This window comes from Panthera tigris, chromosome B1 (genome assembly GCF_018350195.1).
Source record: "Panthera tigris isolate Pti1 chromosome B1, P.tigris_Pti1_mat1.1, whole genome shotgun sequence".
Classification (NCBI taxonomy): domain Eukaryota; kingdom Metazoa; phylum Chordata; class Mammalia; order Carnivora; family Felidae; genus Panthera; species Panthera tigris.
Genome location: NC_056663.1, coordinates 151,127,788 through 151,154,313, shown reverse-complemented (window position 1 = coordinate 151,154,313; position 26,526 = coordinate 151,127,788). Strand labels below are relative to the sequence as shown.

At 34.4% G+C, this 26,526-nt stretch overlaps 1 protein-coding gene across 3 annotated transcripts in view; it reads right to left on the bottom strand.

The window, feature by feature from the left end:
- Positions 1-26,526, bottom strand: part of EPHA5 (EPH receptor A5) — a 338,394-nt gene that overhangs the window by 282,236 nt on the left and 29,632 nt on the right. For all 3 annotated transcript variants that reach the window (XM_042984445.1, XM_042984446.1, XM_042984444.1), the window contains exon 2: positions 22,635-22,699. In XM_042984445.1, the coding sequence (XP_042840379.1) occupies positions 22,635-22,699 (65 nt within the window). The remainder of the gene's footprint in view (positions 1-22,634; positions 22,700-26,526) is intronic.

Below are 26,526 nucleotides of genomic sequence, written 5' to 3'. Positions count from 1 at the left end.
ATTCTTTCAAATATATTAAGAATCAAATTAACACAATGTTCCTTCATTATAATGGAATCCTATTCAGCTTGGTTTTTTGGTTTTTTTTCTATGAGCAAGTGACTACCATTTTTCAGCTAGCTTACAGAGATATGTTACATTTTAAATTTGTTTCAGTTTTTAAATCTACTTTATTTATATTTTGTTTATGAGAGCTATATAGAATTGACAATCATTCAAAATCTCCTATCTATAGGTTTATATAACCCTTTCTAGAAGAATCAAAGTCAAATAATATTTCAGTTCTTTAATGGGATTACATATATTGCTGTGAGATGAAAGCAGACTGTGAACTTTTGTTTAGCTAACAGTTTGCTAAAACAGAAAAGAAATTAAGATTTTTCTGGGACAGGGGTCCCTGGGTGGCTCAGTCAGTTAAGTGCCTGACTTCGGCTCAGGTCACGATCTTTCAGTTCATGGGCTCAAGCCCAGCATCTGGCTCTGTGCTGACAGCTCAGAGCCTGGAGCCTGCCTTGGATTCTGTGTCTCCCTCTCTCTTTGTTCCTCCCCCAACTCATGCTCTCGCTCTCTCTCTCTCTCTCTCAAAAATAAATAAACATTAAAAAAATTAAAACAAAAAAAGATCTTCTGGGACAAAAAAGAAACAAATGTACTCAGAAAATAATCCAGGTAACTTGAAGAATCAGATAATGGATTTTCACAAACTTATAAAGGTCTCAATGCCTTCCCCATTCATGAATACAAAGTGTAAAAACAGAAGGTGATATGGTCGTTCTTTCTTACAGATAGAAAGGAGGAAGAACAGGAAGTGAGGAATGAATATTCAGGGAGTAACATGCTTCAATACTTACACGCGTATCAGACATTCATATGTATCTCTATGAACGGATTTTTTTCCACAATATATTGAAACTCATTAGGAAAAGCAATGGAGTAATTGCTAACCTCAGACATTGGTCTTGGAAAAATGATTCTCACCTTAATCACCATAGAGCCAAGTTTGAATAATGAACACTGCAGTCATGTTTAATGAGGTTGAAGACAAAAAAAAAAAAAAATGGAATAAGAACATTAGGGGGAACATCACTTATTTTTTTTTACAAATTGCTTCCTTCTTTACATATGCTAGCTATGACAATATGCACCAACTCGGGAGACACCTACACCCACAAGTTGTAAATATTATGTGGCCAGAAGTGGGGTGGAGTTAACAAATGTATTGGTACAATGACTAGATTTTCAACTTTATGAAAGTGAAGGTAAGACATTTAATTTTTAAGATATTTGATTTCCAATGTCAAATACAGTTATTGGTGCACAATAAGCAGGTGAGTATGTTTATGAATTAATATTTATAACCCATATCCTCCATTAGACTATGAGCAACATGAAGTTTTTCTTTCATTTCTCCATTTATAATATGCATACCACCAGAACAAAAAAGGTTTATAATAAATATTATTTCATTGAACAAATGAATGGAGGCACCAAAACCAAAGTGAAAAATGTCCAGAAATCATAATCCATTAGAAAAATTAAGATCCAGAACTAGATGGGGCACCTGAGTGGCTTGGTCGGTTAAGCATCCAACTTCGGCTCAGGTCATGATCTCATGGTTCATGGGTTCGAGCCCTGTGTTGGGCTCTGTGCTGACAGCTCAGAGACTGGAGCCTGCTTCGGATTCTGTGTCTCCCTCTCTTTCTGCCCCTCTCCCGCTTGTGCTCTGTTTCTCTCTCTCAAAAATAAATAAACATTAAAAAATAAAAAATAAAAAAGATCCAGAACTAGAAATCAAATCATGTGTCCAGAGACAAGAATATGAGTTCAAATATTGAGGTACTCACAGAAAACCCTTCCATAGGGTCCTAGCATGTAATGTTTTTATTAGAATTTCTACCATGTTGGCACATTTAATCCTGGAATAATCTTCTAGGTATTTTCCTATATCTAATATTTGGTTTTATGTGCCTGTATGTGGATGTGTTTCTGAGCTTGTTAGAAATTTGGGAAAACACAGGGTGGGTGCATTGGGCACAAACATTACCATCAGTACTCTGACTTCGGGGAGAGGCTACAGTGCATTAAGTTCTCTGATTAAAGTTTCACTTAGATTCTATTTTGCTGAAACCTAAGGAGTATGATTAAACCTTAGATAAAAGTCTTCAGGTTAAAATTATTCGGTCAGGCCTAACATGCTCTAAGAATCCTGTGTAAGTATATTCTGTTCAGATTGCTTTATTTTACAAAAGGGTAACTTTTTTGTTTAGAATCACCTTTAAATAGTATTTTATTTGGCATAGTCTACAAAGATGAACTGTAATTTTATTACACTTTTGATTAAACCTACCAAGTAGGATACGCTGAGTTAGAAAAGATAGTAAGCATCACAGCAGTGTAAATTTTCTCGAAAACCACTTACACTTTAGTTTATTTGTTTACATATGGACCTAGGCAAATTTACCAGAATGTGTCCTAGGCAGAGTAAACATGGCTGATTCGGAAAAACCACAGACAAGAGGTCAGGTGTTCCAGTCTTTGAAGATACAAATTTTACATCATTCCCAAACGTTAGCTAATGGAACATGACAAAGTGCTTACTAATTCTTAAGGAAATGAGAAAAATGTATTAGGTATTTCGTAACACCAAATTTGTTCAATTTATTGTAATATTCTTTATTTTGGGATTATATGTTTCTTATTAGTTTGGAATTCGAATTCTTTTTTTTTTAATGAAACAATAGTGATAATAGAGGGTAGTCATAATAGTGACGAGTTTTTATTTAAGGAGTGCTTTGAGTTTAATTTTTAAATTACTGATTGCTGCATAGCACAATTACAATTCTAGGAGAGACTTGTTGGGTTTTGTCTGTGAAAAAGAAGAAATGAATGATGTCTCCCAGAATTAAATTGGTCTGGCTTCTGAGGAAAACTGTGCACAGTATTTGAACTTCAAGTTTATGTAGTTTCAATTATTAATAAGAGCAGAAAAGTTGGTGTGTCATGTTAGAGATTCAGCAAGACTGGGAACTCTCAAATAATGTATTAATACTTAATTTTAAGGGTATATATTCTTTATGTAACAATTTATTATTTATTATTATCCAAATCAACTGATTTGGATAACATGACTTTAGGCAGTTTAGCTTATGAAAAGGTAGCACTCCCAAGTTATTTGTAACTACCCTATCTGAATTTTAAGAATCATATATCCATAATAAAACACTTTTATTAAAAGAGGTTGTGTTCCTAGGCCATAAGTCTCACATGAGGCTATTAACTTATGCAGTATATAATTAATGTATATGATATCATTTCTATGAGAAGCACATTTGAAGTTATAATTGAGGATGCCTAGTACTCACAGCTCTTTACAATAATCCCAGGGATCTGAAATATATTTCTGAAAATGAGGAAAATTTTCCCTTCCAACCACACATTCACTTAGTCGTTCATTCATTCAGCAATTATACTGATGATGTACTATGCTCTGGAGACACACTAGTGATCAAGAAAGACAATCACATGTTTCTTACATTATATTTATAACTAAGACACTCTCAAAGGAGGTATATAATAGTAAGATATCACATATAATGTTGGATTTCTGATAATTACTAGAAAGGAAATATTAAGTCTCTGTTATGGCTTTCCAAGATGGCTACATGAAGCAGGAGGCTCCAGGATTTGGAATTCTAAGCACCATCAAAAAGGCTACTTCATGGAGACTGAGGCATAAAAACTCTGTAGTAAGTGCCTCCATAACTCCTGTCTGAATAGGACTCTTTCTTCTTTATCACATAATGGTATTAGATCATATCTACCTATTATTGAGTGTCATATAATGTAACAAAAATTCATAATGAAATTACATTAAAGTGCTTTGACAGCAGTATGGCAACTAGTATAATTAACAATAGAAACTTCAGAAAATGCCAAAACGCATATATTTGCCCCATCAGTAACTAATGAATAATGGACAACAAAGGTAAAATCCATGATCTAATAGCTAACTTCACATTTCACTGTTAGCAATTATAATACAGATCAGAAACTAGGAAATCCAAATTCAGCCAAAAAACCTGGAGAGATTTATGATAATGGAGGTAAGAGTCAAGTAGAAAAAACAATTATGCTTCAGAAAAAGTTAAATAGGAGATAAAATAATTACATAATAAAATTTTTATTGAATTAGTTCAAATGCAAAGGCAATCTTGGTGACGTTTCAAAAACAAAAATTGAATACTTTTAAGTTTACTTGTAATTTTTGATGCTTTTCATAGTAGTCATTCACAAATTTATTGAGTGTGGTTGCCACACATGATGGATGTGTGGCTTCCAACTATAGATGGGACAAGAACATTCATTTACTGCTATTAAGAACTGCATTTCTGGGGTGCCTTGGTGGCTCAGTTGGTTAAGCATCTTACTTGATTTTGATTCAGGTCATGATCTCAGGTCAAACTCAACATTGGGCTCTGCAATGACAGTGCGGAGCCTGCTAGGAATTCTCACTCTCCTCCTCTCTCTGCCCCTCCCCCCCCCCACTCTCTCATTTTCTCTTTCTCTCAAAACAAATAAATAAAACTTCAAAAAAAAACTCAAATAAAAAAGAACTGCCTTTCTTTTTAAAATTGTAACAGAACAAATTCCCATTGTTATCTTTCTCTTCATATTTTGATATATTCAAAGGTAGATAGATGTCTTTAAGGGCATGAATTATAGGAAATAATTTCATTCTCTAAGGAATTTAACAAATTCAATAAATAAAATGGGCATTTAAAAATAGCTGTTATTTAAAAATAGCAATTGGCAAAAATGAAATGGCCACGTCAGATTTCAACATTCAGTGTACATTATTGTTCCTGTTACTATAGCACTAATGATATTTAAGATTTAGATACCTAAGAAAACAGGATTTTCCCTTATGATGGAACAAAGTAAGTTTGATAGTATGTGCTCTCCCACATAAATTATAGAATGTAAAAGAAGTATATAGAGTTATGTTGTGGGGGGGAAATCCATTAAATGTAACAATAGACTGAGATAATAGAGAAAGCCATGTAAAGAGTACTGTGCCTCATAAATCTATTTTTCTAAAATTTCCAATTTATTATATAAAATATATAAAATGAATATCTGTCTTTTTACATGAATGTACAGATAACACACATCTATGATGGATTTTCATGTTACCAATGCACCTCGTGTCATGTGCGGATGCAATCATAGAGTATATAATAAAGAAAGTAAGCTGTTACGTTCTCCAGTCATCAAATGATGCCAGCTATGACATTCAGAAATATTAAGATATCAAGCACTTAAACGGTGCTTAATATCTTTCCTAGTTCTCCTATGAGGTAAGTCAATATTCTCATCTCCAGAAAGATTTAGTAATTGACCTACCTGACCTAATTCACAAAAGGAGGCCACTGCAAAAAATGAGCTAAATTTAAAAATCTCCTTGTCACTGTGGTTGCAGCTACATGATAATAAATGGTCCACAGTATAATAAATGATTCAATTTACAGTTAAAAATAAGTAAAACTAATTTTGGTATCACCAGCTGATACAACCAGCATCTGGATCCCGGTATATTGTGGGTTTGTTAGCAGTTATTTTGATATTTATTTAAAGAATGTGATTCAATAAATGTTAACGGAATATCACATAGCTAAGTTATACTTTGAGTAACAATTTTACATTTTGAAAAGAGGATCAGGTAAAACAGTCCTTGATATTTAAATTTGTCACTGGCAGTGGAGAAATAAAACACTAATTTACTGCAATGACAAAAAAAATATTTTTTATTTCTGAGGTTTGATAAATACTGCAGCAGAAGCCCAACATATGATTAAATAAAAGAATTACTTCTTATATTCCCCAAAGTCCTTAGAAAATATCACTATTAGCTACTGCATTATTTTGATAGAATATTTAAATATTATTCATCTCAATTTGGAATCCAAAGTTCACTGTTAAAAACCTTTACAAGACTTGAACCATTTTATGTATTCAATTGTATAATGATATAATCTCCAGTCCTAACACTTGTTTTTTAAAAAATCAATGTTTATTGTATCTTTGTATCTTGAATGCCTAGTGTAATTCTACAACATCAAATGACTTGTTGTATAAATATTTGCTGGACAAATTGATGAATATATAAACCTACAGCTGCATCAAGAAATTAAGTTCAATGGCATCATTTCAAGGTTATATGCAAGGTCATCTAATTTCAAATCAAAGTTTTACCTAGGAAATCCACTTCTGCATGTAATAGACTTTTATAAGACACTAGGTCAATATAACTTTCTGTGGGATTTCACATGGTTTCTTTCTCTGTCCTACCAACAAGCAATAGATGAGATTATATAGATGTTTAATTAAAGTACAAGCTAAATGAATTATTTAGTTTCTTATTTATGTAGATGAAAAGGGAATTTCTTTCACTGACCCTTGGAAAAAGTAGATCTGAAATCTTCTCCAAGGGAGTTTGAATGTCTAGCTCCCTGCATCTCTTTAATATGGATGTAGAATAAGCCTAATATGGCCCATTCAACTAGGTGGAGGCTATACTTCTCAGTGGCAGACAAGCAAGTTGTTATTATGGTGCCTTAGACAAAATTTCCAGCCATGTATAGGAAAGTGATTTTTAGGCACTGTTCCATATGCCATTATTATAAAGGACAAAAACAAATTCCTTTACTCCTATTTCTATGTATCATTGCATTCAAATAGGTTTTAAAAGAACAAGTTACTGATTTGAATAAAATGTTTCCTACACTGTGTTCTACTGAGCATTCTTCATGAAGATGTTACAGTGGGTGAAATGTTTCCTGATCAAATGTGGGATAGCATGCATGGCCATTAATATGTTAAAGGCTTAGTATAATGCAGTAGGTAGAGAAAAAATGTTTAATTCCATTTAATATTTCTCAAACTTATTTGAGTATAGAACTCCTTTTGCTTAACACATTTATTTCCTGTTTCAGACAATCTCTAGTACAACCTCACTTTGAGAAATATTGGGCATTAATTCAAGAGTTCTAGCCCTCCTTATTTGCCTAAAAGTCTGTCTTGTTTAGTAAATATATATTCACTTTATGAAATTTGTAGTTTGAGCAAGAAAGAGACAGAGAGAAAGAGAAAAAGAATGGGGAAGGGGAAAGGGAGAGAGAGGGGAAGAGCTAGAGAGAGAGAGAGAGAGAGAGAGAGAGAGAGATTTCTCATGTTCTCATGTTCTAGTTGCCTTTTCTGTGTTTGACCACATTATACCTTATTACTCTTTTAGAAAAAATAGAAATTGACACTTGTCTTAATTCAGGTTCTATAACAAATACTATAGACCAGGTGGCTTCAACAACAAATATTTCTCACAGTTCTAGAGGCTGGAAAGGCTAAGATCAAGGCCCCAGCAGATTTAGTGTCTGGTGAGCTCCTGCTTCCTGGCTTGTAGATGGACACCTTCTTGCTATAGTCTTATATGGCAGAGAGAGAAAGAAAGGAATAGAGATGGAAAGGCATACAGAGAAAGAGAGAGAGAATGAGAGAGAGAGAATGAGAGAGAGCAACCTTTCCCCTGACTCTTCTTTTAAGAGTACTATTTCCATCCTGAGAGCTCCACTCTCTAGAGCTAATCACCTCCTGAAAGCCTCACTTCCTCAAACCACCAACATTAGGATTTTAATACATGAATGGGGGGTGGCACAAACATTCAGTACAGAGCAGGGCCTAAATTATCAAACTTCAACAAATTCACACACCTCAGGTCTCAGATTTGACCACCCCATCCAGAAGCACAGAATGGATTTCTTCATTACATTTACACAAATTCCAACTATGAACTAATTCTAGTGTTAATATCCTTCTTACATATTATAATCACTTATTCTGTTAGATTTCAAATAAGAGTCAGAACCATAAAACCATAAAATTTGGGCACTAAAAGAATCTTAATAATTACCAACAATTATTCTTTAATACATGAGTAAACTGAGATAATTAAGGTTTGGAACAACTCACAAATTGTTATCATTATTGTTTGTTATATTGTTACTGCTGCTGTTTTTGTGGTGACGGTTTTCAGTTTCAGACTACATGAATTCATTTTTAAAATACAATCTTTAAAGTATATTGGAAATGTTGACCATAATGTCTAATACTATGAAGAACCCCAACTATAAAGTCCTATGGTTCATTCATTATTTTTCACAGCTTGTCCTAAAATTTCCATCTGAGGATGTGGAAAGAGTGCATAAAAGAATATTCAATTCAATATTTTACTGATTGAGTATATGATACTGTATCTTTACAACCATTTCCACTTTCCAAGAGTGATACAATATATATGTAGATGTCAGAAATGAACTTCAGTGCACTAATGAGTAATGCAACTATGAAAATCACTTATGACTGGCTAGTTAGAAAGCATTATCAATATGTGATGACATGATAGCTACCTCTCACCTTCTAGATTAATGATATTCTAGTAGCACTTTTGGGAACCACATTAATTTTCCTGATATTAGCACTGAAATTATATATGCTATTTTTTATCATAACAACCTTAAACTATATATTTTAGGAATGTAAAATAATTCCAAAATTATAACATGATATAAGTACCATATACTATCATTATGGTTAATTACCTTCAAAAATCTGGCATCAAAATGAACAGTAAACCAGAGAATCTTGTTTAATGAAATGACTTCATCTCTCAGGATTATACTCATCATTATGCCTTTTAATTGTGCAGACCGGAAGCACTTGTGGCACAAACTTGGTAATCTTGGATTATTTGAATAACTTATAATCTCACCAGAGCTTATGATTCATTGGATTATAATATATTTGCATGTTATAATCCACTAAAAGCCCATGCATGCCCAAATATACAAGCTCTGTTTAAAATGAAACTTCTCTGGGGCACCTGGGTGGCCCAGTGGATTGGTTAAGCATCAGGACTTCAGCTCAGTTCATGATCTCACGGTTCTTGAGTTTGAGCCTAGCATTGGGATCTCTGCTGTCAGCACAAAGCTCACTTCAGATTTTCTGTCCCCCTCTCTCTCTGCCCCTTCCCTGCTCTCCCTCTCTCTCTCCCTCTCTCTCTCTCTTTCTCTCTCTCTCCAAAATAAATAAACATTAACAAAAAATTTTTAAAGAATGAAATGAAACTTCTCCAACAGCTTTGGCATCTGTCCTGTCTTTATGTATATAACATAGAGTGGAATAAATGAAGTATTAAGTTAGACATCCTTGAGGCACATGAATGCTATTTCCATTATCTGTGTTCCAGATCAAATATTAAGAAATAAAGCCGAATTGGAATGTATTTTCTGAATAAGTTCAGGTCCATGCTCTATGGCACTAATTGGTCATAATAACATAAAAACATTTTGGAAGTGTTAAACTCATGTAAGGAAATCCCACATAAGGAAAGCAGTATTAATCGATGGAAAATATTGCCTTCCTCTTTTGTTATTACATTTTTGTATCTGTAACTTGCTTCTAAGCAGGAGACTTGGCTTTAGATGCAGCACAGGGACTTTCAGAACCAGGTCAGCAATCACAAGGGTGATTTTCTTGGGATCTACGGAAACAATGAGCTAATAGGATGCTATTGGTTTTATGCCTACTCATAATACCTAGATGTAGACAGAAATACACAGCCAAAGTAGCTTGGAAGCACAGAGATATTTGTGTCACAGAAAAGAATGATAAGAACAGCACAGGGAATATAGTCAATAATACTATAATACACTCTGAGCCTTTCAAAATGTATATAATTGTTGAATCGTGATATTGTACGCATGAAACTAATTTAACACTATATGTCAACTATACTTCAATTAAAAATTAAAATATAAAGAATGATAAGAACCAAAAGATATAAAACCAACAGGTACAATGAAGCCCAAAATACAAGAATAGTGGAACAAGTTATATCAAGATTTTAAATAACTCAAATAGACCAATTAAATACGATTATCTATAAGTCAAACAGACCACTCCAATAAAATTACTGAATGCTGGGTAAAATTCATATGTATTGTAGAAATTAGGCTTTGTAGACATGATAGAAATTATATACTGAAATGACTAATTTCATTGCAAATTTTTAGAATAAGATATTTTACATTAGTGATTATTTTAAAACTAAATTAATTTTATGAGAACACAACTTTATATTGAGGAAAATGCATCCTCATCAGAATTCCTAACGGACACCAGTTGAGATGGAGCCCAGATACTTTTTAACACTCTCCTTATAGCAGAGATGTTCACCAACAGCTACATCTAAACTTATATTCCACAATTTTATCTTCCTCCCTCAACCCAGCTACGGATGTTTGCAAAAGTGATAGACAGCTGAACCAAGTGGAACCCATCAAAATCTTTCTATGTGGAATTTGGAACATTCCCAGTATGATTATGTCTTTTTAATATAGGAGATGAAATTTGGAATTGTGGAAAAACCATGTGCAAAGTGAAGCAAAAAAGTCTGGTGTGCAGATAGAAGAATGAGGAAACAACAGGCCAGAAGCAGGGATGAGAGAGAGAGAGAGAGAGAGAGAGAGAGAGAGAGAGAGAGAAGCCACCACCCTGTTCATGAGAGCTTGCCCAGTCAATTGGTTTCATTATTTCAAGAGTTCAACTGACCTTGGATTTTCTGAGTTAACCACAAATTCTGTTCTTTCTCTTCAACTAGCTAAAGTCTAGTTGACATTGCTTGAAAATTGATCAACAGAATAATAAATAGGTAAAGCAACTTTAGTTATCTGGACAATTTACAAAGTTAGAATACCTCTTGGAAATTATTGTTGTGAGTATAATATTTTATTTTAATAATGTTTGAATAAAATATTTTCCCTATATCCTATTTAAGAGAAAAAGCAAAACAACACTTAAGTCCTTTTGAAGACAGAGACTATTTATTTGGTATATGCCCATCATTGTACTCCTGCTCTAGGTTTAAGATATGCGTATCTTTTTTCAGAGTTTTCAATTTTCAGAGGGTTAAACTTTCATAGATTTTTTTAAGACCACTGTCTTAATCTGTTCAAACCGCTATTACAAAATGCCATGGACTGGGAAGGTTATTTAGGAGTAGAAATTTATTTCTCGCAGTTCTGGAGGCTGACGTCTGGGATCAGGGTGGCATGATGGTTGGCTGAGGGACTGGTTACAGGTCTCAGACTTCTCACTGTGTCCTCACATTCCAGAAGGAGGCTGGCTAGCTGTCTGGCATCCCTTTTATTAGAGCCTGAATCCTATTCATGAGAGCTCCACTCATGACTTAAGCACATCCCACAGGTCCTACCTCCTCAAGCCACCACACTAGGGCACTAGGATGTCAACATACGGTTTTTGGTGAGTAAGACATTCAGACCACAGCACCCACCAATCTACAAAATGATCATTCATTCTGCTTTTGATAACCATTTCCTTACTTCACTGTAAATTTTTCACATCTTACTACTATTAGTGCACGTTCCTGTTTTGTTCAGTGAAAGTGAATTGTTCATCAGTGAAAAATAATTAAATGCTTTAGAAAACTTTATGTGTGCACTACCATGTAAATGGCTAGGTGACTTTTGGCAAAACCTCTTAAGTCTTCATTAGCAAAGAATCTTGATGCTTCATTTAACAAGTGAATATATTTTTCCATCTTTAGGTTTTAAGTAAAATTTAGTTCAAATATATTTAGTAAGACAATGGTCAAGACATGAAAACATTATAAGTGTATCAGTCACTAAGTACCTCCTGGGAAAAATAAAAATAAGAACCAAACCCAAGAACAGAAGCCAAGATAAAAAGTAATAGCAATCGCACACACCATTTAATAAAGGCCAGGCAGTGTGCTAAACATCGCAATGTTATCCCATTCTAATCCTTATAAGAACATTGTGCAGTAGGTAGTCTTATACATAATTTATAGATGAAGTAGAGATACTGAGATGAACCAATTTGCTACACATTAAGTAATAAGGGGTGGAGCCAGATTTGTAATCTAGATTAGCTGTTTTCAAAGTCTCCATGTTAACCACACTGCTTCTAAGGGAGCCAATATTTACATGAAATTAGTAATTTGGATTGAGCCCCAGGGAGAGGAGACCCTAGAGTTGTATATATGTCTGTGCAATAGGCTAGAGGTAGAAATTTATATAAATTCTTCAAGGAGTTAAGTAGAGAGAAATGAGTTCATTCGGGCAAAAGTGTGGTGGGATATTATTAGATCACAAAGATAGCAGCGGCTATGCTCTGGAGGACAGAGATCCCAGGCTGAGCAGTCTGGACCATCACTTTCTGCATTAGTGCCCGTAATGAATAGTATTAAAGAAAAAAGAGAGGGGGCGGGGAAAGAATAAGGCAATGAATAGCAAAAGCCTCAAAAACTTCAAACACAGAGAGGAGTCTTGAGCATTCTCTCTCCCCCTGCTGCCTTTAATGGAAATAATCAACAGGAATGCTGGATGATTACAGTATATTTTTTCTCTGTGGGAGAGGGAGATTATGTACTCAGAACCATAAAGCATTTTGCTTGCAAAATTAATTCAAATTGACTTGCATGGGAGCACTGTCACATGAATTGAAAACAGCTGAAGAATGGTTAGGGAAAAAAAAAAAGATTATGATAAACAGCAATCAAATTACTCAGAAAAGTACCTAGTGTTTGGACCCTGGGGACCTCTGCAAGGCCCAGTTTTATTTAACACCTTCATTAATGAATGGGAAGATGGAAATAAAAAAATCATCATATTCACATATGGAAACTGGTACAAATACCAATGAGAGCAGACATTTTTTTCTTTTCAGAAGGAAAAGGATTTTAGGCCCAGATTTTACATGGACCACATTATTTGACAAAGAAAATCTAGACAGAAACCTAGAAATCCTCATATGCATAACGAGGAAAGGGAAATATGAGGACCCGGTATGAAACAGGTGGAAACTATATCGGGAAATGACTGTTTGATGCAAGTGTGTGCCCAGGTGTCTCACATCACAGGCAAGGTGACAGTAACTTGCATATGACTCTTTAGAAATGATCTGAAACTGTTCACATTTATGCTCCCTGCTTGTTATACAGACTGATGGAAAAAGTCACTGAAAAAGGAACAAGTGGGAAGAATTAAGTGTTTGGATAGAAAGCTAGACAAAGTGTTGCATATGGATAACATACCTGTACATATTGCAATCTGGAGGAAAAAAGAGATAGAGGTTGAGATGGAGGGAAGAAGAAGGATTTCACAGCACAATTTGCCAAAAGGGAGGAAAATAATTAAGTCCTAGAGCCATACTTTGCTGAGGAAGTGGGACTTAAACTGCAGTCTGAAGGATGAAGCCTTTAGCTAGCCGATTGCAGGTAGGTTAAGGAGGATTAGCAAAAGGATTTTGTGGATAAAGGTCATTTTCCAGTTTATATTTGTGAGTATCCTTATAATGTGGGAAAGTGTTTTGAGAGCCTCGAAAAAAGAAAATATTTGCAATATTTTATAGTTACTTTGAACACATAAACAACGTAATACCAAATAAATAAATAATACATGCATGTCTCAAACTCACTTTGCAGGAATATACTGTGACTATTGCTAATTCATTCAATTTAATTGCACATATCAAAGACTAAATACATTTGTCTCATATGCCAAGGCAGAGCTGGACATTTTAAAGAACTTTCTTCATAATTGCTAAGTTTCCATGTGGGAAATCTAAATGCAAAATTGTGCTTCTTCTAAACTTCAGTGTATGCTTAATGACTATCTTGAATTCCTTAAATTATTTATCTTAATTACCATACGGGTTGGGTGTTCTTTTTGTTTTCTAAAAAATAATGAATACAAAGCTACTTTGGAACAGGATTGTTCTTCATTATACTGGCATTTGCATTATATAGTATAATATCCATTCCCTTTAGAATTATTTTCTATCACTGTCCAAATAAAGTGCTTTTCTATATCCACTAATGTGTTCTTTTTTACCCACTTCAGCATTACGTTAATCTTTATTAGCCTCTCCATGCTCAGTGTGGGCCTCAATGCTTGTCATTATCTTTCCTCTCCTTCAGTGGAAAGCAAAGCCAAAATAAAATTCTGGCAAAATCTACCGTGATCATAACCAAGATACAAGAGATTATCAGCGCTCAAATATTTCTCTTCATCCTTCACTTTTCATTTTTGGAAAGGTAAATCACACAACAAAACCCCCATATATCCTTTTGGAAAAAAATCTGTGTATCAGAATAGAAAACCCAGTTTAAGTTTTTCTTGATTCAAGTGAATCCACATACAACACTAATAATGTATTCACAGTCCAATTTGAATCATCTGAATTTGAGTCATTTTCAACTTCACAAGTAAATACACGGGTTATCTAGCTCAAAGAAATCAGAAAATAGAACAAAGTGACACTAAAACAACAAAAGCCACAAACTCCTGTTTTTGAAGTGTCTTGTATGGAAGACTATTTTGTTCTCTCTCCCCCAGGCAGAGAGCAGGTTACTGTTTGTCTTTTAGTACAAATATGATTTAATCTGAAATCTTTCTCAAATGAGTAAATTATTGTAAATGATCCTAATAACCCTTATGATCAGCATAAGAAAGGATTTTACAATAATGTTTACCTTACTTGACTGAAAAAAAGACAGCAAAAATAAAAGAAGAGCTTCAGGACAATTCAGAGGTGATACCCAGGGGAATGTAATGGCTTGCCAGTTGTGTGCTACAGGAAGTACAGAGAATTCAGAGGGGAAATGGCAGGTTCCACCAAAGCAAAGGAGGCAGGTGTACCTTATGATCTTTTGTAACCACAATATATGGGAAGAAAGAGCAACAGTGGAATTTCTGAGAAGTAAGAGCATAATCTGCTCTAAACAAACATCATGACCATTAATTTTATTCTCATAAGTATAAGCCTTGAAAACACTTGCTAAAATTTTTCAGGAAACAATGTTGTTTACAGCTATGCCTACACTGTATAGATTAATCAATATTAAATGTTCCAGAATATGACAAAAATAAATGTAATGTAATTAGAAGGGAGCAAAATACACCTTCAGGGTGTGTATAAATAGGCTGATGAAGCTATGGATACAAGACTGACGATTTAAGAGAAGAAAAAAGAGAGAGAGAGAGAGAGAGAAAGAGAGAAAAAACTTAAGTGAGAAAAGAGTTTCAGCCGAATAATTCAACCAGAAAATTGGGATAAATGTATTGCTATGAAGATTGCTCATCTATTCTAAATACTTTCATAATTTTAATTGGAATGGGATTTATATACAACATAACTTTTACCTTTAAAGAAAAATACTTACGTTCTTAAAGGTTTTGCTTATCTTTTTCTAAAGTCTAGTTGTGAAATTTTCCACTATACGTGCCATTTACTGGGAAAGTGAAGATTTGCAGAAATGGAGTTCTTAAAATTATGGGACAGTGTTAATTCCAAAATTCCTAAATTGGGCATCAAAAAATAGAGGGACATTTTATGATAATAATATATCACTATCAAATCACAAAAAGACACGGAGGAACCTTAAATGCATCTTGCTAAGTGAAGGAAGCCAATGTGAATAGGCTATATACTGTTTCCAACTACACGGCATTCTGGAAATGGAGACTGTAAAGAGATCAGTATTTGCCAGGGACTAGAAAGGAAAGAGAGAGGATGGGCGCAAGGAATGAAGAAGTGGAACAGAGGGGATATTTAGAGCAGTGAAATCATTCCTTATGATACTGTAATGGTACATACATATCCTTGTATATTTGTCAAAACCAACAGAATGTAAAACAAAAAAGAGTGAACCTTAATAAAAACTATTTTATGCTGACGTTCTCAAACTTTTATATTACTCATTTGAGAAAGATTTCAGATTAAATCATATTTGTACTAAAAGAGAGACAGTAACCTGCTCTCTGCCTGGGGGAGAGAGAGCCCCCATGTGGGGCTTTAACCCATGAACTTGGAGATAATGACCTGAGCCAAAGCCAGACGCTTAACCGACTGAGCCACCCAGGCATCTCAAGGTACGAAAATTCTTAAAGTCTACTGACTTCATCCGATAAAGTCAAATGCCAAAGTGATAGGTGAGTGGTTATTGCATTTAACTACCAAAATGTTGCTTTCTGGCTATATTTGAAAATAGCAATGGAGAAGCAGCTTTTAATTCAGCCAGCATCTCTCTATTGTTTTGATAGTTTACGAATCAAGTGGTGCATCAAAATACATTATTTTATCTTAAAAACAACACTGCAAGACAGATAACGTTCCTACCTAACATTTAGGAAAGCTAAGGTTCACAGAAGCCTCAAAACCACTAGTGAATTACAAGTATAGCTAGAAGTTAAGTTAATTCATCTTTTTAACTACCTGTTTGTATAATTATACATACATATATATATATATATGTATGTATAATTATGTATATATATACACACATAATATAACAAATGCAACTTATACTTTTGAGCACCTATGTGCTATACATTTTGTCAAATACTTATGACCTGGCAATGAACAGAATGCAACCCACTCTGGCCCATTTAAAAATGTTTAAGGTGAATTTTCTCTTCAGCATCAATTCCTCTTTTATATAAACTAGAAATCTGGGAACCATCCAGAACCTAGTCATATCTCTGGAGACCTAACTGTTTGGAAGACTTCGCCTCTGGTTTAAAATAATCAGTCTCGTGGAATACCTGGGCTTGAAATAGATTTAGTCTCTTACCAGCTGCTTAACCTTGGGCAATTCACTTACCCTTACTGAGCCTCATTTTCCTTATCTACAAGAAGAATACTAAGTATCATTCTTGCATCGCCATTGTTAGTATTAAATGAATTTATGTACATGCAAAAGTACTTTTTCATGGGAAGACAATTAGAAACAGTGATATGATACCACATGTGCCAAAGGCAATACAGGTGGTCTTCCCAGTGCAGTACAAACTATCAGAGTGACCTTGAGCAAATACTGTCACCTCTCTGCCACTTTTGCACACTACAGAAAGAAAAGATAAGACTAGAAATTATTTCATGTACCTCATTGGTCTCACGCTTTGGTTACTCATTCTATAAATAATAATGTTGCCTCAAGATCCAAGACTTCAGGGACTTATGTTTTCTTCAGTGCTCTACCCCCAGGGCCTACAAGAGTCACTGACACATAGTAAGTGCCCAATACATTTCTGTTGAGTAAATGAATGAATGAATGAATGAATGAAGAAAATTTGTGTTTGCATAAAAGCAAACCTTGCTACAGCATAGTATTTCTAGGTATGTCCAGAATAAAAAATCGAAGGAAAATTCAATTAACTACCATGAGGTATGTGTGCATGATACAAGTGCATGCATGCGCGCGCGCACACACACACACACACACACACACACACAGTCTCTCTCATATACTGTGGCTAAATTTGGGCACATGCTGAAGCCCAAATTCAAATGATGTGTCTTGATTAAGGTAAAGTACTCAAAATCTATTAAGAAACTATCTCAGCATGTAATAATCATAGATTTTTTTAAAAAAATATATGAAATAAAAGAAAATCCTGATGATTGTACACTCTAAAATAGTGCCAGGGTGTCTGAGTGGCTCAGTCCATTAAGCATCCTACTCGATTTCAGCTCAGGTCACGATCTCATCATATAGGGCCCTAGGTAGGACTCAGTGCTGACAGTGCAGAGCCTGCTTAGGATTCTGTCTCCCTCTCTTTCTGCTCCACTCCAGCTCCCCACGCTCACTCTCACTGTCTCTCAAAATAAAAAAAAGTATTTATTTTGAGAGAGAGAGAGAGTGTGTGAGCATGGGAAAGGCAGAGAAAGAGACAGAGAGAGAGAGAGAGAATCCTAACCAGGCTCCACACTGTCAGCACAGGGCCTGACGCGGGGCTCAAACTCATGAACTGTGAGATCATGACCTGAGCCAAAACCAAGATCTGGACACCTAACCAGCTGAACCACTCAGGTGCCACAAAATAATTAAATAAACTAAAAAAATAAAATAAAATAAAACATATAAAATGAAATAAAATAAAATAAAATAAAATAAAATAAAATAAAATAAATAGTGCTAACATTACAGACTGAGTACTTAAATGAGTAAAGAGTATGAGATGGAAATTGATTCAAATAAGATAATTTTCGTACAGTCACAAAACAGCAGCCTTTACTCAGATTTGAGCTATTGAGGTCATAGAAAGCTGCTAGTTCCAGCATTCTGAAACTTCCAGCTAAACAGAGAAGCTAAACAGAGAAGCTGGACATTCAGATTTCATATGAAATCTCCCAATCTTTAAGTGCTGGCAATGAATTCAAGTGGATATATTTATATGGAAAAACAAACAAAAACCTTTTAGATATCTTGGTATGAGAAAACTAGAAATGCAATAGAAGGTCAAAGGAAAAATATTTACTGAGAGCCATCACTGTGCAAAATTCTACTTTCAGTTCTAATTTTAAATCTTTATGCAAAACTATATCGCAGTAACTTATGCTCCATTTTATAAATTTAAAAACAATAAACTAAGTTATCCTTCCAATACATGTTTATTGAACTTCTCTTATATGTCAGGACCTGAGCCAACTTGTAGAAACACTGTAGAGTAGTAAATATGAGATCCCTAGAAGTATCCCAGGAGCTGACAAGCAAAGAAGTGTCATGGGAGCCGGGCGCCTGGGGGCTTAGTCGGGTAAGCTTCCGACTTTGGCTCAGGTTGTGATCTCATGGCTTGTGGGCCCGAGCCCCGCGTCGGGCTCTGTGCTGACAGCCCAGAGCCTGAGGCCTGCTTCGGACTCTGTGTCTCCTTCTGTCTCTGCCCCTCCCCAACATGTGTTCTGTCTCTTTCTGTCTTTCAAAAATAAATAAATATAAAAAAAAAAAAAATTCAGAAGTGTCACGGGAGCAATGATTGTTTCTTTTTTTTTTAATTTTTTTTTAACATTTATTCATTTCTGAGAGACAGAGACAGAGCATGAGCTGGGAAGGGGCAGAGAGAGAGACACAGAATCTGAAGCAGGCTCCAGAGTCTGAGCTGTCAGCACAGAGCCTGACGTGAGGCTCGAACTCAGGAGCTAACTCAGGAACTGTGAGATCATGACCTGAACCAAAGCTGGATCCAGGTGCCCCAGAAATGATTGCTTCTAACAAGCGTATGGAACATGTGCATGACTTTAATTTCTCCTAATACTTGCCCAGTTCTTAGGTGCAGATTTGGGGTAAATAGATAAAATATTCATTCCTAAGGTCTGAAGTTCAGGAAAATGTTCTGAAAAAAAAAAAAGAATATTCTTATTTACTTAGTATCATAAAGGCTTTCAGAATGGTGGAGCTCTAAGTTAGATCAAATCAAGACAGCCGTATAAGAGCAGTCTTCCAGGAAGCTATCAGATCAAATAATGACAATTCCCCAGGATCGAGTCTTTGAAGAATTTCTGGTCCCACTCTGCACTCTAGTGCCTGCTAGCCTGCTGCTTTTTACCTTGACAGCAGGTTTTTGGTTTTTCAATGCTACTTCACAGCTAGAGAGGAAGGAAAGGACATAAGGCACATCAAAATGCTAAAGCCATTAAAAGAAAAAAAAAGAAATATCAAGTTCCAAATAATAAAAAAAAAAATTAACTTAATTCAATCTTTAAAACAATCTTAAATCTTAAAGCTAGTGCAGTTCTAACAAGTTGCAGTCATTTTTCTTGAATAGATGTTTCCTGTATTGCTCCAAGACCAGTTAATTTCCAGAGTCCTGGAAAATAGATTCTGACAATGTTTGCCAGTTATCTCACAGCTTTTACGGAGGAGAATATTTGTAGAGGCCCTTACTCCACAGTTTTTGATGACATTGCTTGGATGATCTATATTTCACCTAGAATTGTGTTGCTTATCTAATCATAAATGGAACAGCCAGAGCGCCTGGATGGGCAGTCGGTTAAGCATCAGACTCTTGGTTTCCACTCAGGTCATGATCTCATGAGTGGTGAGATTGAGCCCCTGGATCCAGCTGACAGTTCAGAACCTGCTTGGATTCTCTCTCTCCCTCTCTCTCCGCCCCTCCCCCACTTCCATGTGTGTGCTATCAAAATAAACAAACTTTAGGAAAAAACAGCAAAATCAACACTATAATAATGATAATGGAAAGAAAAAGAAAGCACAAAGTAGTCAGAATGACTGGAAAGAGCTCATTCTGAATATAAAAGGACTATGTTTTTATAAAGGATACAGTAGTATTTTATACAAAATTCATGTACAAAATTGAATAATTTCCCCCCAATTTTTAGCTGCAAAAGCAACTACAAATCAGATTTATCCTTAAAGATGCAGTTTGCCAAACCTTTTCTGAGTAACTTCTGAACAGAAAGAGGACACACACAAAACTACATTCAAAGGGAATATGACATATTTTCTCAGGCTGTTAAAAAAATAACTTCAACCCCACCTATCAGCTACCTTCTCAATTTAAAATATTTATGCAATAAATCATTTTTGGTATGTGAAAAAATGCAGAGTACAAAATATACCTATAGGTTTTCATCCAGCCATCTACTTGTATAGGGGTGACCATAGATGAAAGAAAGAAAATAATTCTAGATGAGAGGTGGGAGGAAGAAAACAGAAAAGAAGAAGGAAGAACATAAGAAAGATAAAAGAGATACAGACTAAGAATATATACCACTACTTGGTACTGGCTGTATCTGGGTGTTACTATTCTTTTTCTTTTTAACTTATATTTACGTCCTAATATCTTAACAATCTGCTAATACGACTTTATTTATAGTATATCTCTAAATGCAGCCATAATTTTTAACAAGCAAAAATACTATGCTTTTTTAATTGTTAATATATTTTAATGTTTATTTATTTATTTTTGGAGAGAGAGTGCAAGCAAGGGAGGGACAGAGAGAAGGAGAGAGAGAATCCCAAGCAGACTTGCACTGTCAGTGCAGAGCCCAATGCGGGGGATGGAATTCATAAACTGTGAGATCATGACCTGAACCTAAATCAAAAGTTGGATGCTCAGCTGACTGTACCACCCAGGCACCCCAGAAGTATCATCTTAATGAAAGAAGAGAAACCACACTGAGATTAAGATGTTAGCATACAAATGATTATGATTTCAAACAATTAATACTACTTGTTTTACCTCCATAATAACTCTCTGTGTAAAGGGCTGAATAACATACCTGATTTTCTCATCAAGTTAAAAAAAAAATCAAGTTTTAGGTGCGCCTGGGTGGCTCAGTCGGTTGAGGGTCCGACTTCAGCTCAGGTCACGATCTCACGGTCTGTGAGTTCGAGCCCCGTGTCGGGCTCTGGGCTGATGGCTCAGAGCCTGGAGCTTGCTTCGGATTCTGTGTCTCCCTCTCTCTCTGCCCCTCCCCCATTCGTGCTCTGTCTCTCTCAGTCTCAAAAATAAATAAACATTAAAAAAAAATTTAAAAAAAATCAAGTTTTAGCTATTTGGGTTATGGTAATATTCGATTACTTAATTAAACTTAAATTAACCTTTAAGTCACATGAACTATTATTAGTGTGAATAATATTCTAAATTAATTACATATATACACTATACTATACAGTTTTAAGTATCCAAATTGTTTAAATTATTTTCTCAAAATTCAGTATTGAAATATATTATTTGTGTTTGCTACAAAATGACTGTATACTGAATCTGGACAGTTTTAGTTTGAAAATTATGGAATAGTTAAATGTTTAAGTTATTAGATAATAAAAATCTCTCAAAATCTAAATTGTTTTTAATGTAATAGTCAATTAATACAGTTAATATTTTCTGCAAAATATGATTTTATGTCACAATATGTTACACATTCATTTTCTATCTGATAATAAAGATGTATTTTTAATTGAGCAGAAGATAATTCAATACTTTTTCATATAATCTATGCATTAAGATTGTTAGTATAGGGGCGCCTGGGTGGCGCAGTCGGTTGAGCGTCCGACTTCAGCCAGGTCACGATCTCGCGGTCCGTGAGTTCGAGCCCCGCGTCAGGCTCTGGGCTGATGGCTCGGAGCCTGGAGCCTGTTTCCGATTCTGTGTCTCCCTCTCTCTCTGCCCCTCCCCCGTTCATGCTCTGTCTCTCTCTCTGTCCCAAAAATAAATAAAAAAAAAAAAAAAAAAAAAAAAAAAAAGATTGTTTAAAAAAAGATTGTTAGTATAAATACACGAACAAGCATATTGTTTTAAAAATGGCTTACCTAATTTTTACCCAAAACATTTTATTTCTAATGTACACCAGTAAAATAAATTACTAATAAAAACAACTTCTGGTTATAAAAATCTTCCAATGAAGCACCTTTTCTGAAAGCTTTCACTGAAAAAAAATTCAAGAATTGAAAGAAAACCTGTGACTGATGACAGACTTGACAGTCTGAGGCACTTTTAATCTTTGTAAAATTTAAAGGAATTTCTTACAATATTTTTATTCCCTAATATAGCGAATGAAATACAATATAAAGTGCATTTGATCAACACTGGTAATTGATATGTTAACTTTTATTTCCTATTCAATATAACCAGGATAATAGCAAATCAAAATATCTCCAGTGAATTTTTGTGTATGACATTTAACAAGATGTCTACTCAGGTAGTTTAAGTTGTAGGGAAAATTTTATAAAGGCTTACCCCATTTTTTGGAAAAGCAATCCATCCCAAGTCCCCCATGACAGTACGTGAATCCAATAAATTCACTGAAAGAAAAAGAATACAAAACTGAGTCAAATGTATAAAAAAGCATCACTATTTTCATAGTGTTATTAAGAGTGCATATTTCTTACATAAATGGAGTTAGATTAAGTATTCATTATGATGAATACAAGAGTGATAATTCAGTGAAAACATTATTTGAATGCAAGAGAATAAGTGATTTTGAATAAACATTTGGAAAACAATTACAGAAAATATAAACAAGTCATTACTCTACGTGCTCTTTTTTGTCAAACAAGGATAAAGGAAAAGAACTGGTAATAAGAAAAAGAAAAAAATGAAGGTCCACAGAAAACCGTATAAAGACCAAGCCACTTCTTTAATGGCTCTAAATTCGGGGATTAAGCTGCCATAACTTTGTGACTAAACATACTGTATTTTAATGTTATAAAGCAATTAACAAATAATTTACATTAAATAAAAATAAGCTATTCCCAAGCTTGTAAGATTTTTTCGTGATATTAACTGAAATCTGTAATCCAAATTGCAAATTAAATTAAGAAATAAATCTACACACCTTTAACCAATCCAAGAAAATTATAGTAGCTTTCAGAGTTGTTGCTATAGCTAACTGTCCACTGCATTCCCCAAAATATCAGCTACTTACAAATAACCATAGTCTAAAATGTGCTTCTTATAGAACTATCAACTACATTTTTGAAATGCAGACCTCAATTATGGCTGGATTTCCTAAATTTTGGGGAACTCCAAGAATAAAAGTCTTTTTTTTAATTATATGAAATTTATTGTCAAATTAGTTTCAATATCATCATTCCAAAAGGAAGCCACGAAAGAGTATGTACATACACGTGCACCCACACTCATCCACATACACACACAGTGTTTATATTTCAACAGGTTTGCCTATTCTTCTCTCCCCCTAAATTAAACTTAATTATGGATACTGAACAGTCAAACTGCTTCAGACCTGGATCACAGATCATTATCTTTTCAGCCTATTATGCCTAACCCAAATGATCTATGTGGCCCAACATGCAGCTAAACCACTTTGAATGAGCATGGCATATGGACCCAAAAGGAAAACAACTGGGTTAATCCTAGTTGGAGGTACTAAAGCTTCTTTAAACTACATTCAAGAACCACTATGTTGAAATGCCACCAATTCTAAAAAGAAGATTCTATCTGTAGTATAAAGCTGGAGTAGTAAAGTAGTAATAGTTGATAGGTTGGAAAATGTGTTACAATACTCCTATAAGAAAATTTAAGGTAAAATTATTACAATCAAGGACATTAGGATCATAAGTTAAATTTAAAAAATTAGGTACTGTAGAAATTATGTGCATTTAAGCCTTATTATCCATTGATTTATTTCATATAACATTTGCAAACATGTATATCTTATATGCTAATTTAATAGTCTCTAATAATAGTAGTAATATAAAGATAAATCCAAAGTTTTAAAGTTCTAGAAAACACAGATATACACTCAATACCACATATATATGAAAACCTTTTATGATGTGTATGTATTTAATAAACTTGTCTATTTCCCTCATTAGGTTCTGAGCTCTTTAAAAATCCATGCCTATAGAATGTCTATCATCTTTAGGCTACACATATATAGTGGCTTTAGAGAATAATAAAACAATTTGTTGGATTATTCTTTTTTAGAAGAAATTGGCCTAGCTGAAAAACTATTGTTTCAAACAGTAAAGACAATAAACAAACCAAAACTGTTCCATTACCCACTGACCTTGCAAATACACCAGCCATCCCACTAAATCTAATTTTTTAGTTACATCCATACTCTTTTTATTCTATTGTTGGCTTTTCTAGTCTCCATGGGAATAAAGCTACATTAAACTTAAATGTCCTTGTCCTCATTTTAGTTTTTCTGGGACACTAGGGCTATGTCTAGACATGACTAAATACCAGGGGAGTACAGAACCTAAATCATTATGTTTATTCATCCTTATGATTCATTTGATTCACCTTTGATATTGAGCAGCAGTGTATCTGTGTAGACCTGATAAAGTAGAGCAAATCAGCAAGCTAAAGGCCTTCTACTACGATGGCAGTCAAACTGAACTTAATCCTGTGGTGGCAAACTGATGTGAATAGGAATTCTAGGAATTCCTAACTAGCCTGCCAGGAGAAACACAGCATTCCTTGTAGACCTCTTAATAACATGTGGATCTTCAAATATTCATTATTAACAACACATTTCCAGATGTCTTTCTAAAATTTAGTTCCTTTCGCTTGAATTAACTTTAACCTGAATTACTATTCTTTTTTTTTTTTTTTTTTGGCTTAAAAGGTATATGTGTGTGAAATTAAATGAATAAATTCAAAATACTAGGTAGGCTGTTAATACAATGTATTAGGTGCTTTCAACATTGGAATACATTACCAAACACATGAGAATACCCATCATAGGAATGCACATTATCTTTCTTATGAAGACTTTGTCAAAACTTTTTCTTCAGATAAATAGACACATATGTCACTTCCTACTACTGTCTAAAACTGTTTTTTCTTTTTGAAACAGATGTTTTCATAAAATTCACAATGTTAAGAAGATACTTATACATATGATTACAAAATTGGAAATTGAAAAAAGGGTAAAATTAGATGTTTCAGGCAATTACTTGCAGGTTGATATATCATAATTTTGTTCATATAATTCAGAGGAAATTGGAATTTGATGCCTCAGGAAAAATAATTAAAATTATAGCTAGATAGGTAGATAGAGATATTTACATGAAGATAGAAATATAGATATATATAGAGAGAGATGTAGAGATTATATAAATGTAGAGATACAGAATGTTAGCTCTCTACAAAATCTCCCAAGTTTTACACATGCTGTTTTAGCTGTCGCAGATGCCCTTTCCGCCATTTGAATTTCTAAGCTCTTCATTTGTCCAATAACACATATTTCAGGAACTGTTTTCTCCCAGAAGCCATCCTAGTCCTCTTTCCTAAACCTAGGTAAGCTATTATTACTGAATCTTCTATTAGCACCCAATTATTAGCTCCAAAACACTGAATATACGGAATTGTACTGTTGCCTTAAAGGAATACCACGTTTGACTCATGCCTCTGAACCTAGCTTGCACTCAGAACAGCTGAATAGCTGTTTGTCTTATTAATGAATCATTTGGTCAGTGGGCAGATCAGGAGGGTGTGTCTGAATCAACATACACCAGTGATTCTCAACATGGGCATCCAATAATATCTGGAGACATTCCTGATTGTCATAACTGGAGGGTGGGAGGAATATTTGCTACTGGCTTTTCATGGGAAGAAACCAGGTATGCAGCTAAGCATTTCTTAATGCACAGCAAAACTTTCCCCACTCCCCAGTAAGTAATTATGTGGCTTAAATTTCACTAGTGCCAAAGTTAAGAAACCCTGGTATACACCTATGATGCTACCAGAAAATCTCTACTTTCACATTTTTTGACCAGTAGTACAGCAGTAACATGATATTCATTAATAGAAGTTAGCACATTTGGATGCGTTCCTTATAAATTAAAACTAAGGAAATAAGAGTAAAAAAAATTGAAGTCTTATTTAAGGGGAAATAGATTGTTCTTATTACCCAACACCCTTAAATTATTCTTCACATAACTAATATAACTGTTATTACAAGTGTTCTTATTTATCCTCTAATAATTTCCCAACATTTATGATGGCATGCATGAAAAAACACTATGACACTGATATTATTAATGCCTCCATTTCCCCCACTACTTAAGCTAGTTACATAAAAAACAGAAGTTTAGACATAGAATATACATAAATGTGAATTTTCAGAACTTCATTACCCAATTTCATTACCGAATTT